This window comes from Artibeus jamaicensis, unplaced genomic scaffold (genome assembly GCF_021234435.1).
Source record: "Artibeus jamaicensis isolate MK-2021 breed Jamaican fruit bat unplaced genomic scaffold, CSHL_Jam_final contig_399, whole genome shotgun sequence".
Lineage (NCBI taxonomy): Eukaryota > Metazoa > Chordata > Mammalia > Chiroptera > Phyllostomidae > Artibeus > Artibeus jamaicensis.
This window is the reverse complement of record NW_026521816.1, coordinates 1,042,438-1,059,016: the sequence shown is the minus strand read 5'-3', so window position 1 is coordinate 1,059,016 and position 16,579 is coordinate 1,042,438. Positions and strand designations below refer to the sequence as shown.

The 16,579-nt window shown below is 39.6% G+C and overlaps 1 protein-coding gene across 1 annotated transcript in view; it reads left to right on the top strand.

Annotated features, from left to right (window-relative positions):
* Positions 1–15,862, top strand: part of EDAR (ectodysplasin A receptor) — a 46,646-nt gene extending 30,784 nt beyond the window's left edge. The window contains exon 11 of the mRNA XM_037138346.2: positions 15,540–15,862. Within this exon, the coding sequence (XP_036994241.2) occupies positions 15,540–15,862 (323 nt within the window). The remainder of the gene's footprint in view (positions 1–15,539) is intronic.
* The last annotated feature ends 717 nt before the right edge of the window (positions 15,863–16,579 follow it).

Below are 16,579 nucleotides of genomic sequence, written 5' to 3'. Positions count from 1 at the left end.
CCTTCCCCTCCACCCTGCATACCCCTCCCCCACCATTTCCCCCTTTAGTTCATGAACATGTGTCTCAATTTCTTTAGATTCTGTATTTCCCCTACTATTCTTACCCTCCCCCTATGTATTTTCTATCTACTATCTATGCTACTTATTTTCTGTACCTTCTCCCCCCCTTCCCCTCCTCCCACTCCCCTATTGCTAACCCTCCCTGAGATCTTCATTTCTCTGGTTCTGCTCCTGATCTAGCTATCCTCTTAGTTTGCTTTTGTTTTAGGTGTGGTTCTTAATAACTGTGAGTTTGCTGTCCTTTCACTGTTCGTCTTTTTTATCTTCTTTTTCTTAGGTAAGTCCCTTTAACATTTCATATAATAAGGGTTTGGTGATGATGAACTCCTTGAATTTGGTCTTATCTGAGAAGCACTTTATCTGTCCTTCCATTCTAAATGAAAGTTTTGCTGGATAGAGCAATCTTGGATGTAGGTCTTTGGATTTCATAACTTGGAATACCTCTTTCCAGCCCCTTCTTGCCTGTAAGGTCTCTTTTGAGAAATCAGCTGACAGTCTGATGGGAACTCCTTTGTAGGTGACTGTCCCCTTAGCTCTTGCTGCTTCTAAGATTCTCTCCTTCATTTTAATCTTGGCTAATGTAATTATGATGTGCCTTGGTGTGTTCCTTCTTGAGTCCAACTTCTTTGGGACTCTCTGAGCTTCCTGGATTTCCTGGAAGTCTATTTCCCTTTGCCATCTTGGGGAAATTCTCCTTTATTATTTGTTCAAATAATTTTTCAACTGGTGGTTGTGCCTTTCCCCCCTTCTGGTACCCCTATAATTCGGATGTTGGAACGTTTAAAGATGTCCTGGAGGTTCCTAATCTTCTCCTCATTTTTCTGAATTCTTATTTCTTCATTCCTTTCTATTTGACCATTTTTTTTCTTCCTTCTGGTTCTCTCCCTTGATTTGAGTCCCAATTTTCTTTCCATTACTATTGGAATCTTTTGTATCCCCATTCATTTCAATTAATTTAGCTTCCATATGTTTCTCTAATTTGTGGCTAAAGTCAACCAGTTCTGTAAGGATCTTTATAACCAGTGTTTTGAACTGTGCATCTGAAAGACTGGCTATTTCTTCATCGCTTAGATCTATCGGTTCTGGGGCTCTAAGTTGTCCTAGAGCCATTTTTGGTCTGTTCGCGCTGTTAAGTGAGCGGAGCGAAGCCTTAGTTGTTTACCAGGACGGGGCGACCCAGGTCGCTGGTTTGTGACGCTGTGTGTGGGGGCGGGGTCAGAGAGGGAGCGATGGCGTTCCTCTCCGCTAGCCCAGCGTTTCCAGTCACTCCGCACGCATGGGGTTTATCCGATCAGTATTGCGCTGGCTTCCCTTCTCACTGGCTTCTCCGCACGTAAATGCGCGCGACTGAGCGACCCACCGCGCCCCTTCTTTGTGCGCTCCGGCAGCCAGCTCGCTCGCAATCGCGCCCTCGGTTCCCTGCGCGAACCGCGCACCGCCCCGGGAATTTTTTTCTTGCTAACCTGCTCCGCTGCTGGCCTGGCTCCTCGTACCGGTCCAGCCGAGTATCTAGTTGTCCTTTGGACTCCGTATTGTCGATTTTCCGTGTGGCTTGGTTGTGACTGCTGTTAAAAATAGTTGTTCTTAGATTTGGTTGTGCACAGAGGCGAGGTGGACCCTCCACCTACTTCTCCATCTTGGCGGAAGTCCGATCATGTGATTTTTGTCTTTGCTTTTGTTTATGTGATGTATTACATTTATTGACTTGTGAATATTGAATTATCCTTGCATCCCTGCAATGAATTTCACTTGGTCATGGTGTATGATCTTTTTAATGTATTGTTGGGTGCGATTTGCCAATATTTTGTTGAGGATTTTAGGGTCTATGTTCAACAATGATATAGGCCTGAAGTTTTCTTTCTTTCTTGTGTCTTTATCTGGTTTGGGGATTAGAATGCTTTGGGCTTCATAAAAAGAGTTTGGGAGTCTTCTGTCATTTTGGATTTTTTGGAATAGCCTGTGAAGAATAGGAGTTAGCTCTTCCTTAAATACTTTGTAGAATTCTCCTGTGAAACCACCTGGGCCAGGGCTTTTGTGTGCTGGGAGTTTTTTGATTACTGCTTCAATTTCATCTGCTGTTATTGGTCTGTTTAGGCTTTCTACTTCTTCTTATTGAATTTTGCTAGATAATATTTTTCTACAAATTTGTCCATTTCACCTAGGTTTTCAAATTTCTTTGCATACTGTTCTTCATAGTAATTTCTTATAATCCTTTGTATTTCTGAGATATCAGTTATAATCTCTCCTCTTTCATTTCTGATTGTGTTTATTGGGTCCTCTCTCTTTTTTTCTTGATGAGCCTGCTTAAAGGCTTGTCAGTTCTGTTTATCTTTTCAAAAAAACAGCTCCTGGATTCATTGATTCTAAGAATTGTGCTTTTAGTCTCTATGTCATTTAATTCTACTCTGATCTTGGTTATTTCCTTTCTTCTACTACCTCTGGGCTGTCTTCATTGTTGTTCCTCAAGTTTTTGTAGGGGTAGGGTTAGGTTATTTGTTTGAAATATTTCTATCTTCTTTAGGTAGGCCTGTATCACTACGAACTTCCTTCTCAGGACTGCCGTAGCTGTGTCCCATAAGTTTTGGGTTGTCGTGAGTTCATTTTCATTTTTTTTCAGGAATTTTTAAATTTCTTCCCTAATTTCATTCTTGACCCATTTATTGTTTAATAGCATGGCACTCAGTCTCCATGATTTTGAGTGTTTTGGGTTTTTCCCCTTGGGGTTGGTTTCTAGTTTCAGTCCCTTATGGTTGGAGAAAATGCTTAGTATAATTTCAATTTTCTTGAATTTGTTGAGGCTTGTTTTGTGTCCTATCATGTGGTCTATCTTTGAAAATTTTCCATGTGTATTTGAAAAGAGTGTGTATTTAGCTTCTTTGGGATGAACGACTCTCTATATATATCAGTTAAGTCCATTTCATTTAGGATGTTATTCAATGCCACAGTATCTTTGTTGATATTTTGTTTGGAAGATCTGTCTGTTTTTGACAGTAGGGTGTTAAAATCCCCTACTATAATTGTGTTGCTGTCAATATCTTTCTTGAAGTCCTCTAAGATTTTCTTGATATATTTGGGTGCTCCTATGTTGGGTGCATATATATTTACAATTTTTTTGTCTTCTTGGTGGATTCTTCCCTTGAGTATTATGAAGTGACCTTCTGGGTCTCTCTTTATGGCCCTTTTCTTGAAGTCTATTTTGTTTGATATGAGCAGTGCTACCCCAGCTTTTTTTTTTTTCCTGTTTATTTGCTTCAAAAATTTGTTTCCAGCCATTCACTTTTAGTCTGTTTGAATCTTTTGTCCTGAGGTGGGTCTCTTGTAGGCAACATATGTGTTGGTCATACTTTCTTGTTCATTCAGCTATTCTATGTCTTTTAATTGGAGCATTTAAATCATTTACATTTACGGTTATTATTGGTAGATACTTATTCATTGTCATTTTTGTATATCTGTTCCTCTCTTTCTCTCTCTTTTACTCCCTTTCATTAAAGCAGTCCCTTTAGCAATTCTTGCAGAGCTGGATTGGTGAAGGTGTATTTTTTTAGACTTCTTTTTGTCTTGGAAGCTCTTTATTTGGCCTTCTGTCTTGATTGAGAGCCTTGCTGGGTAAAGTAGCCTTGGTTTTAGGCCTCTGGTTCTCATTACTTAGAATATGTTGCCAGTTCCTTGTGGCTTATATTGTTTCTGTTGAGAAGTCAGCTGCTAAGCTTATTGGGGCTGCCTTGTATGTTACTTCCTGTTTCTTTCTTGCTGCCTTTAGGATTCTCTCTTTGTCTTGGATTTTTGCCATTTTAATTATGATGTGTCTTGACGTGGGCCTCTTTGGGTTCCTCTGAATTGGGACTCTCTGTTTTTCCTGGATTTGTGTGACTTTTTCTCTCATCAATTTAAGCAAATTTTCCATCATTACTTTTTCAAATAGGTTTTCTATTTCTTGTTCTTCTTCTTCTCTTTCTGGTATCTCTATTATATGGATATTATTATGTTTCATATTTTCCTGCATTTCTCTTAATCCCTCTTCATTCTTTCTGAGCCTCTTTTCCTTTACTTGCTCTTTCTGGGTGTTTTTTTCTACTTTGTCCTCCAGCTTGCTGATCTGATCTTCTGCTTCATCTATACTGCTTTTGATTCCTTCCACTGTGTTCTTCAGTCCAGCAATTGTATTCATTTTTTCTTGGCTCTTATTGGTACTTTCTACTTACTTTTTCATGTTGATATAGTTTGCAGTGAGTTCACCGCAGTTCCCCTGTAATTTCTGGTAGCTTATTGTGAGCTCTTTGAACTTCCTGATAACCAGTGCTTTGAATTCAGTATCTGATAGTGGACTTGCCTCTATTTTGTCTAGCATTCTTTCTGAGGCTTCCTCCTTTTCTTTTATTTGGAGATTAGTTCTTTGTCTTCCCATTGTTTGTGAGACTCTTCTTGTTAGCTACAGCTTCTTAAATTGACTTTTCTGGCTTCCTGGGTTTATGGTGTGAATTTCTGTGGTAGAATACCTATGAGATTCAGTGGTGTAGTCTCCTTGATCTTCCAAGCTCGCTGGTCTTGGGCTGTTCTTTAAGTTGGTTCTGTGTTTGTCTTTGGGTTTTGGTTGTTTTGAGGTCTTTCCTCTGTGGGTCCTTCCCACCATCTGGTTAACTGATGGTCACTCTGTCCACCACCTTTTGTAGTTTGTTGTGCTGATAAGGGCAGGTTGTGCCAAAGCTAGTTCTTTCTTGTGTACAAGGTTTTGAGGATTCTCTTTTGCTCTTTTTCAGTTGTTTGTACTGGGTAGTTTCTCCACTCTTTAGTTTTATTTCCAGATAGGTCCTGGATTGAGGTGTGTGTGGTTTCCACTCCCTCCTTCACCTTCTTCTGTTGTTGTCTGTTGGTGGTGCCTTTGTTGCTGGGTTTCCTCTTCCAGTGGGTATCCTGGTGTTCACCACTTCCATCTACTCTTTTTTTGTGATCAGTTGCAGAAGAAGGCAAAATGCTTTATGACAGCAGGAGAGTATTCTATGATATTTACAGTAGCAGCCAGTAGAGAAGAAATAGGAGCTCCTTTGGCTATGTATAGTGTTTACCGTGATCTTTGACCCAACTAGCCACTTTTAGGAAAGGATGGAAAGAAGATAAGACTCTTGTTGGGGAAGAAACATTTGTGTGAGTTGGATCTAGAAAGCAGTGAGGGTGTGGGAGGTCAGATTCTGAGGTAAGGTGAGAGTAAAGGATAGTAAATAGGTGTAGTGTGTGAAAGAATAGAGTTAACCACTACAGTAATAGAATTCAGGAAACTGTGAAGTGGGCTAAGATCCGGGAGGGGTGATGTGAAGTATTTACAATTGTATAGAACAGCTATTATTTACAATAACATTAGAGCAACAATCTTATGACAGAATCTATGTGATCTGGATAACATGAATGGGGGTATAGAACTTTGAGTAGTGTGCTAAAGGAACACAAGTGATGTGAAGGATAGTAAATTAGCAATACACTGTGGAAGAGAGAGTAGAGGAAACCTGTCAAATGGTACAGTATAACCAGCCAAGCACAGAAGACTATACAGAAAGAAGAGAAATACAAAAATACTGTTAAAATAAAAGATGTAAAAATAATGAAAAAGATAATAATACAAATGTTCAGTAATTTGTAGTTTCTCTGCAATAGCAAAGTGAAATTTGTCTCACTGTCAAAACTGTTGGGATGCCCCCTCTTTGGGTCCAGTTCTGGTCCTTTCACAGTTCTAAGTTTTTTGTCTCACTTGTGGGTATAAAAAGAAAAAGGCAGGAGAAGGGAGGAAGAAGAGATAACATTAGAAAGAAAGGAAGAAGGAATAAAACAATAAAGAAGGAAAAAGAGGAAAAGGTATTGAAAAATAAAACAATGATAAAAATTAAAAAATAAAAGATTACTTTAAAAAAATACCTCTTGTTGGTTTCAAACTGGTCAAACTGGTTTTTCTGGTTTTGGTGTCTGCAGCAGGCTGAGGTGAGATTGGTGTGGCCTTTCTCTCTTCCTGATGTGTGCTCAGCCAGTCTTGCAAGCACTCTCCCACGAGCTAGTCTTGCGCCTCCCCTGGGCACCTTACATGGGATACCCAGGTCTCCAAAGCGCTGTTTCCTACAGGGTTATCACTGTGGACTTGGGTGTGGATGCACTCACATGCCAGTCAGGCTGCCTGAGTCTTGTGGGTTTGGATGGGAACCCTTCCTGGTACTAAGGGGGAACACAGGGCCTTTTGAGCAATCTCCAGATTGCTGCCTGACTGGGTGGGGAGTAAGCCAAGTGCCTGTCACAGGAGAATCCCCCAAACAGTTTTACTTTTTTAGAAATTCCTCCTATTGAAGCCTGCTGCTCAGGACAGCCCAATGTGGGCCTCTTAACTCTCCCAAGCCTGCGACCTCTGACTCTGTGGGTGATCACGGCCCTTGTGTGTTTGCCTCTTTATCCTTATTCCCCTCTCTGCAGCTTCAAGCAACCAGGTCTCTCCCGGTGCTGCTCAAACCCTGCTTTGCCAAGGAGGGAGGGAGCAGTTGACCAGGCTCTCTCCCAAGGACTCTGTGGCAGGCCCTCAGCTGCCAAAGAGTCTGTGGTAGACCCAGGGCCAGTGCCAGGCACTGGGAACCAGGCCTGGGGCTACAGCCACAGTCCCTCTGCTGGTCCCTGAGACCATATTGTCTTGCAGCAGTCTCCTTATCTTCTGGTTTTTCAGTGTCCACTACAATTTTTGGTCTCTTATTCTCATATATGCTGGGGTACTGTTGGCTGTTTGCTCTGTTCCTCTGTAGATTGGCTAGGATTGTCTTCCATGTGTAGAGAGAAGTGGAATCTGCTCCCTCCTACTCCGTCACCATCTTCCAAGTTCATGATGGTAGACTTTTTTTATATCAAAGCTAAGATCTCTTTGCCTAGCTCTAGATCCCAGTGATAGTTTTCTGATGTTTTTCTGAAAGTTTTGTAGTTTTATATTTTCCATTAGAGTCCATTATCAGTTGAATTAATTTTTTTAATTGATAATGCTATTACAATTGTACCATTTTTCCCCTTTGCCCCTTCCACCTAGCACCTCCCCATTCCCTCCAGCAATTCTCCCTCCTTTGTTCATGTCCATGGGTCATGCATATAAGTTCTTTGAAAACTCTATTTCCTATACTTGTTCTTAATATCTCCCTGCCTATTCTGTAACTACCAATTTATACTTCATCCTTCCATCTTCCCCATTCCCCCAGACCTCCCTCCCAATTGGCCACCATCCCAATGTTCTCATATCCATGATTCAGTTTCTGTTCTGCTTGTTTGCTTAGCATGTTTTTAGATTCAATTGTTAATAGTTATGTATTTATTGCCACTTTAATGTTCACACTTTTGATCTTTCCATTAAATTAGTCCCTTTAACATTTCATATAATAATAGTTTGGTGATGATGAACTCCTTCAGCTTTACCTTGGCTGGGAAACACTTCATCTGCCCTTCAATTCTACATGATTCTTTTGCTGGATAGGGTAATCTAGGTTGCAGGTTGTTGCTTTCCATCACTTTGAATACTTCTTGCCAAACCCTTCTTGCCTGCAAATTTTCTTTTGAGAAATCAGGTAACTCTCTTATGGTAACTTCTTTGTAGGTAATTTATCTGCTTTTCTTTGGCTGCTTTTAAGATTCTCTCTTTGTATTTAACCTTTGGCATTTTAATTATTATTTGTGTGGGTGTGTTCCTCTTTACATCTATCATCTTTGGGATTGTCTGTGCTTCCTGGACTTGCATGTGTATTTCCTTCACCAAATTAGAGAAGTTTTCTTTTATTATCTTTTCAAATAGGTTTCCAATTTCTTGCTCTTTTTCTTCTTCTGGCACCCCTATCATGCAAATGTTGGAACGTTTGACATTGTCCCTGAGGCTCCTTACACTATCTTTGATATTTTGCATTCTTTTTTCTTCTTATTGTACTGATTGGATGTCTTTTTTCCTTATGCACAATTAATTTGATTCCTGGCTTCACCCACTGCACTGTTGATTCTCTTTAAAATGTTTTTTATTTCAGTCCATGCCATATTTTGTCACATATAATGTGCACTTTTTGCCCAAATTTTTGACGGAAAAATAAAGATGTTCATTATACATGGGTAGAACCTGAAACACCTTGTGTCTGTTCCCGTGTTTTGTAATTATTTGTTACATAAAATTTCTTCTACAATATGTTGAAAACTAAATGCTAAAATTCCTTTATAATGCAAAAACCAAAAACCAAGTATATGAATATAAATAAATAAATAAATAAATAAATAAATAAATAAATAATTGGATTAAAAATTAAAATGAAAAATTTCTATCCTGAAATTTTGGGCCAAAAAATGTGGATGCAATGGGAAAAATAGACAAAAAACTGTACTTGAAAAATAACTAAGTAAAATTAAAAAAAAATGTGGATGCACATTATATATGGCAAAAACCTGGAATATTCTTCATTTCTGCCTGGGTCTTTCTTATGCTGTTGAAGTACCCACTGAGTTCCTTGAGCATCCTTATAACCAGTGTTTTGAAGTTTGCATCTAATAGATTGCTTATTTCCATTTTGTTTAATTCGTTTCCTGGACCTTTGTTCTGTTCTTTCCTTTGGGCCATATTTCTTTGTCTCCTCATTTTGACAGCCTCCCTGTGTTTGTCTCTATGTATTAGATAGAGTTGCTTTGACTCCATGTCTTGGTAGTGTGGCCTAATGTAGTAGGTGTCCTGTAGGATCCAATGGAATGGCCTCCCCTATCTCCCAAGCTATGTACTTGAGGTGCTCCCTCCTTGTAGGTTGAGTACTCCCTCCTCTTCTAGATGAGTCTTGATTGCTGTCATCAGGTCAATGGGAGGGATTTACCCTGTCTATCCTGTCTATACAGCTGGTAGGACTGGCTGTGACCCCTGGCCAGCAACCACCACCCTCTGTGGCTTGTGGAGGTGGTTGGATGCTGCTCTGATATGGTCTATAATTGGCTGGTGGGTGTTCAGGCTCTGGGGTTTTCTGGGTGTTATAGGCCAAGTTCAGCTTCAACCTGTGTTCTGTTGGGGCTCCTTGGAAAAAGCTATGAAGTGATCTGCAAATGGCTATTACCAGTGCCAGACCTGGTGCCACTCAGCAAGTGGTACAGATGCTGGGCTCAGCTATTGCTTGTTTGAACAGATTAGGAAGATCTGAATGAAGTCTGTGCCTACCCCAGTCTTTCATATGAAAAGGCCACTGTACCAAGGTGGGAGGTTTGCTTGTGTGGGCCCCTAAGTTGAATGGGGAGGATCCTTTGGTAATAATCAGGGCAGGGCTTACCATGTAAGCCTGGTCAATGGAGACTTAGATATGGTGCCTCCACTCTGTGTGGGGGAGGGCTCAGCATAGGTACAATTGCCACTGTCTACAGTTCTGTCTGGGAGGACGTTGTCCCCCAGATCTTGCCCTGATGGCAGATACTTCAGTTCCTCCCCGTATGCCACTGATTCCCTTCAAACTTCTGCCCTGTTGCTGGAGCCCCGAGGGAGGACTCTGAGTAAGCCCATGTGTCCTGCCAGGCCCTTTTAGAGGAGAGGCCTGAGAATCTTGTAGCTTCTTCTGCTGACCCAACACCCACTGGTTTTTATAATCAGAAGTTATGGAGACTTATCTTTCTGGAACTGGAAATGTGAGATGGGTAGTCTGAAGTGGGGCTGGGATCCCTCACTCCTGAGATATCTCTCCACTTTACATCCTCCACATATGGGTTTGGGATCAACCAGTTCTGCATCTCCATGTCTCCACCCCTCCATGCCTCCTACCCATCTGGATGAATGTGTTTACCTTATAATTTCTTAGTCATCAGACTTCCATACAGCTTGATTTTCTGAAAATTCTGAATGATGGAGGGATTGTAGGAATCTATATTTTCATTGTATTTTCCTGTGGTTTTGCAAGGAGGTAAGCCATGTTTACCTATGCTGCCATCTTACCTCACTGGACTGGTTATAACAGCACTATGATGAATAAGGGTGATGAGAGCAGACATCCTTGCCTTGTTCCTGATCTTGAAGGGAAAGCATTCAGTTTTTTACCATTAAATATAATGTTAGCCTAGGGCTTTTCTGTAAGTGGTTTACATAACGTTTGTGAATAGATTACATTATTTTTAAAAAGATTTATTTATTTATTTTCAAAGAGGTGAAAGGGAGATAGAAAGAGAGAGAAACATTGATGAGCAACAGAAACATTGATGAGTTGCCTCTTGCACACCCCCAACCAGGGACCTAGCTGACAACCCAACCTAGCTGAGTGCCCAACTGGGAATAGAACCAGCGACCCCTCAGTTTACAAGCCAGTGCTCAATCCACTGAAACGCACCAGATAGGGCTACATTATTTTTAAAATACTGAACCAGCCTTGCTTCCCTGGAATAAAGCTCACTTGTTATCGGCATAATTCTTTTAATATGTTGTTGAATTTTATTGGTTAATATTTTGTTGAGAATTTTGTAGCTATATTCATGAGGAATATTGACCTGTAGTGGTTTTCTTTTTGTACTGTGTTTACACAGTTTTGGTGTCAAGTTAATATTAGCTTTGCAGAATAAGCTGGGGAATGTTTACTCCTTTAATATTTTCCAGATTTTATGTGGAATTTTTGTTAATTCTTTGAACTTTGGTGGCATTCTCCTATGTGAGCTTATAGATTTTTCTTGGAGTGGGGGGGATGTTGTTGATATTTAAAACTACAGACAGGCTCCATTTTTTAACAGTGATAAGGCTATTCAAATGATCTACTTCATATTGGTTGAATTGTGGTAGTTGTTGCTCATAGTATTCCTTTATTATCTTTTTAATGTATGCAGGGTATGTAGTGGTATTCCCTTCTTAAATGCTTGATAGTGCTCATTTATTTTTTCTTTGTCAATTGTACTAGAGATTTGTCCATATTGTTGATCTTTTCAAAGAACTGGCTGGCTCTTTTCATGTTTACCTCTGTTTTTGTTTTTCTCAATTTCATTGTTTAGTGCTCTTATCTTTATTATATTTTTCCTTCTGTTTACTTTGGGTACATTTTACTAATCTTTTTCTAGGTGATTGAGATAGGAACTTAGATGACTAATTTGATATTTTCCCCCTTTTGTAACATATGTATTTATGATAGAAATATGCTCTTTATTGGTTTAGGTAATGTCCTACAATTTTTGATATGTTGTATTGTCATTTTCAATTACTTAAAACATTTCCTTTGATATTTCTTCTTTGATTCATGGATTATTTTAAAGCATGTTATTTAGTCCTCATACCACACCTAATGTATTAACAGTGATTCAGAACAGAAACCAACAGAACAGTGTAGCTCCCAGACAGAGTACAATGGGAGGTCACCTCTGTGGAGTTACTCCTAGTGCCAGTAGCTCTCCTCATCAAGGGAGGCAGGATCCAAATTGACTACCAGTTACTCTGTCTAACATGGGGAGTACCAGTTGCCTTTGGTCCAAGATCCTCCCAGAAAGATGAGGATCCCACAACTTTCTTCCTTTCATCCCCCCACACAAGCCAATTTTCTTAGAAGAGAAAGTCAAGGAAGCTGGCAGAAACCCAATGAAGTCCTCTGAAAACTGTTTCTCCATTTGAAATAAACCATGTCTTTAAATGCATTAACTCCATGGGAAACACATGTAATGAACCAAATTCAACCTCTGTCCCCCCAACCCCCCAAAAAAGTGTGTTGTTTAGTTTACAAGTACGTGAAGATGTTCCTATTATAGTATCTTTCTGTTATTTTGTTGTTTGATTCCATTGTGGTAGGAGAATACACTCTGCATACAATTTGAATTCTTTTAAATTATTTTGTTGAAGTATAAGGCATGCACTTGAAAAGGATGTATACTGTTATTGTTGGATGAAGTGTTCTATAATTATTGATTGCATTCTTTTGGTTAATGGTGTTGTCGTATTCTATATTCTTGCTTACTTCCTTCTAATTGCTATATCAACTACAAAGGGAGAGAGTTTGAAGTCTCCAACAATAATTGTGAGTTTGTCTATTTATTCTTTCAGTTCTGTCAGGTTTTTTTTTCATATATTTTGGAGCTCTGTTGTTTGATGCATACACATTTAGAATTGCTATGCCTTCTTGGTGAATAGAGCCTTTTATTGTTATATAATATCCATCTCTATCTCTGGTTATTTCTTTGTTCTGAAGTCTGCTTTATCTGATGTGATAACCAATTCTGCATTCTTCTTATTAATATTCACATAATGTATCTTTTCACATTATTTTACTTTCAACCAATCATGTTATATTTTACATGAGTTTCTTGTACACAGCATGTAACTGCATCACTTTTAAAATTCACTCTGCCAAGCTCTGCCTTCTAATTGGAATGTAAACTTTTTACATTTAATGTAGCTATTGATATGCTAGTGTTTAAGCCTACTATTTTATGTTTACTGTGTGTTTAATCTATTTTTTATTTATCTGCTTTCTTTTTCCTGCTTTTCTTTTTTTATTTAATTATTTTTCAAGTACATTTTTTTGTCTATTTCTCCCACCCCAGCCCCCCCCCGCCCCGTCTCCCCACCTCCCTCCCATTCCCCCCACCCCCAGTCCTCATCCCTGTGTCTTTCATACTTGTTCCTCAAAATCCCTCCCCATTTTTCCCCTTAAATTCTCTTCCCTCTCCCCTCTGGTCACTGTCCACTTGTTCTCTATTTCAGTGTCTTTGTTTTTATTCTGTTTGCTTGTTTGTTTTATTGTTTAGCTTCCTGTCAAAGGTGAGATCATATGGTATTTGTCCTTTTCCTGCTTTTCTTTGGGTCACTTAAATATACTTTAGAAGTCCATTTTGATTTTTTTTTGAGTGATGAACTTGATGTGTTTTGAGTGAATCTTTTTCCATATCTATTGTAGTAGTTTCTCTAGGTATCATATATATAACATCACAGTGTACTGGTGTCATTATTTTACTAGTTTGAATAAAGTACATAAACTTTACCTCCCTATGTCCTTCCTGCTTATAGTTGTCTTATATATACTTAGAACTATATCAGTTTCATCAGCTGACAATAATAATTCATAAATTTAAAAAGAAAAGAAAGCCTATTATATTCACCCAAATTTTGTTTACTGTGTTATTTTCTCATGATCCAAGATTTATTCTTTTATCATTTCTTTTTTGTTTGGAGACTTCCTTTAATCACTCTTTTAGGGTAGATTTGCCAGTGACAAATTCTTAGTTTTTCTTTCTTGAGAATGTCTTCAGTTCCCCTTCATTTCTGAAATATATTTTCACTGGGTATGGGATACTGGGTTGACAGTTCTTTTTTTTTTTTTTTTTTTTCAGTACTGGAAAGCACTATGCCACTTTTCTCTGACTGGTTTCTGATCAGAAATCCACTGTTATTCCAATTGCTTTTTCCCTATATGTAAGGTGTTGTTTTTCCCTGGCTGTATTTAAGACCTTCTTGTCTTTAGTTTCAGAGCTTCATATGTGATGTGTCTTGATATGACTTGCCTTGGGTTCCTCCTGTTTGGAGTTTTCTCAGCTTTTTGAATCTGCATACTTTTGTTTCCTTCCAAGTTTGGGAAGTTTTCAGCCATTTTTTTCAGCGTCGCTTTCTTTTTCCTCTCCTTCTAGGACTCCACGAAACAAATGTGAGATCTTTTGTTGTAGACTAAAAGGTCCCTGGGACTCTCTGTTTGTTAGTTTATTTTATCTTTATTGTTCAGATTCAGTGATTTCTATTCGATTATTCTGCTCACTAATTATTTCCTCTGTCTTTATTCTTCCATTTATCACATCTGATGCGTTTTTAATATTGGTTATTATATTGTTCAGTTCTAACATTTCTATTTGGTTCTTCTTCATATTCCCTATCATTTTCTAAGGCTTTCATTCTTGTTTTCTTTTTTTACAGAGAAGGAAAGGGAGAAAGAAGGACAGGGAGAGAAACATTGACATGAGAGAGAAACATCAATCAGTTGCCTCTAGTATACACCCTGACCAGGGATCAAACCCACAAGCCAGTCATTTGCCCTGCTGGGAATCGAACTGGTGACCTTTCACTTTGTGGGCTTATGCCCAACCAACTGAGCCTCATTGCCCAGGGCAGGCTTTCAATTTCTTTATTTGTTTCAAGCATATTTGAAATTACTGCTGAAGCATTTTTATTATGGCTTCTTTAAAATCTTTGTCAGATTATTTTAATGTGTGTTAGTGTTGGCATCTATTGATTGTCTTTTTTCATAATTTTGTGATCTTCCTGGTTCTGGGTATAAAGAGTGAGTTTCTATTGAAACCTGGACAGTTTTGTGTCATGTTATGAAACTCTCAATCTTTGTAAAGCCTTTATGTAGCAGGCTTCCTGTGATGCCTCTGTGGCAGGGGGAGTGGGTGATGCCACCTTGTTGCAGGCAGATGCAGGTAGATATTCAAGTTCCAATTCAGCCTTCGTTGACATTCAACCATTGGTTTTCTTTTATTGCTGATTGGAGGGTGGGAATCTGTTTCTCCAAGTGATTTCCACTGACACTATGGGAGGCTTATTTTCAGCTGATAATAAGAAAGTCCAGGCTCCCTATTTGCCCTTCCCTGACACCCCCTGGTACAATGTTACAGCCTACTGAAGGTAAATACCCAGCCTTCTCATTCAGCCTTTGTTGGCCGTGGTGACGGTAGTACCACAGTTTTTCTGTGGTGTTTGGCTATAATAAAGAATTATTGTCTAAATGTTTTCTTCTTACTAAGCTTCTCTTTTCATAGTGCTTTAATTAGAGAGAACAAGCTTTTGTTGGAGCTACTTTTGTTATTGTGGGAATTTGGATTCCTGAACTCTTCAGCTCCGTGTTTTGGATGATGAGGCAAAAGAAAACCCAGGGAACTCATCATTATATCAGTCCTGAGGTCCTGAGCAGTCTTTTTTCTCCATTTTCCAGTGTCCTCTTGTGTTTACCTTATACATAGTGCCAGTGGTTTTAGCTCTACTTACCTGGAAAAATAGGGGAAAACATGCCTAGTCTATCTTCCAAAAGTAGAAGTGTATCATTTTTTAAGTGCTTCTAGGTGAGTCTAATGTATAGCAAAGTCTGAGAACTACTGACTTGGCAGTGACTTGGCTCAGAGAGCACAAAGTTTGGGCTGTCTTTGAGAGCACCTTTCACAAAAGTGAGTCCTATTCCCATAGTAGGACTATTCCCTTCTTGGTAGCCTATAGTGAAGGCTTTAGTGACTTCTGAAAATGGTCTTTAGGGGATTACTATTAATATAAAAGCCAATATGGTTATGGTAACTATTTTCCTAGGAGGAGAAAAGTCAGTAATGGAATTTGGGTTTATGGAAAGACTTCTCATGTAGCTGCCAAAGTCCTGGGTGTTGTTCATCTGAAGCTATGTATTTATTTTGAGTGGTTTTCTGCATCTGTGTTTTATTTTACGATTTTTTTAAGGTTTCAAAAACAGTGCTAATGGTATTGGACTTCTGTTAACGGCCATCTGCAATGTCTGACTGGCCCTTCATCTCCGCAGGTCTCAGCCCCACGGAGCTGCCCTTTGATTGCCTTGAGAAGACAAGTCGAATGCTCAGCTCCACATACAACTCTGAGAAGGCTGTTGTGAAAACATGGCGCCACCTTGCTGAGAGCTTTGGACTAAAAAGAGATGAGATTGGAGGCATGACAGATGGCATGCAGCTCTTTGATCGTATCAGCACGGCAGGCTACAGCATCCCAGAGCTGCTCACAAAACTGGTACAAATTGAACGGCTGGATGCTGTGGAGTCTTTGTGTGCAGACATACTGGAGTGGGCTGGGGTCATGCCACCTGTCTCCCAGCTACCCACTACATCCTGAAGTACATGCTTGTGACCTGTTCTTAGCATACACCAAGGATCTAATCAGGGCTCTGGAGCTGTGGGTAGTGCCAACAGACTGCCAAGAATCAAGGCATTTTGTGCTATATCACCAGGGTATGCCTTAGGCCAGCAGTCCCCAACATTTTTGGCACCAGGGACTGGTTTCATGGGAGACAACTTTTCCATGGACCAGGGTTAGGGGGTTGGTTGTGGGATGATTCAAGCTCATCACATTCAAGCTCACCTCCTGTTGTACGGCCCAGTTCCTAACAGGCCAGACCAGTACCAGTTCATGTCTTAGAGTGGCTGGGGACCTCTGCCTTAGGCTGTTCCAAGGAAAAAGAGGAAATAAGATGTCTTTCCCAATCTAACTAAAGATAAAAGATTAAAGCTAGGATTCTTCTAGATACCCATCTGCAGATAGAAAAATTTTTTTTCAGCCAACCAGTCCTCTTGACATTAAATCCTTCAAGGCATATTTGGGGGCACTCAAATGAGCCAAATACATGGGGATAACAAAGGTGAAGGATCTGGTCTCTGTTTAAGGAGTTTACAACCCAGTGAAAGATAGAAGTCATGCCCACAAACCACTTTGCTAGAAGTTATCAAACAATCTGAGTGAGGGGATTCTAAGAATATGCAATGAAAGTCCTGAGGGAGGGAGATGGCATCCCACTCAAGTGATGAAGGAGTCATCCTCAAGAAGAAAATGGTG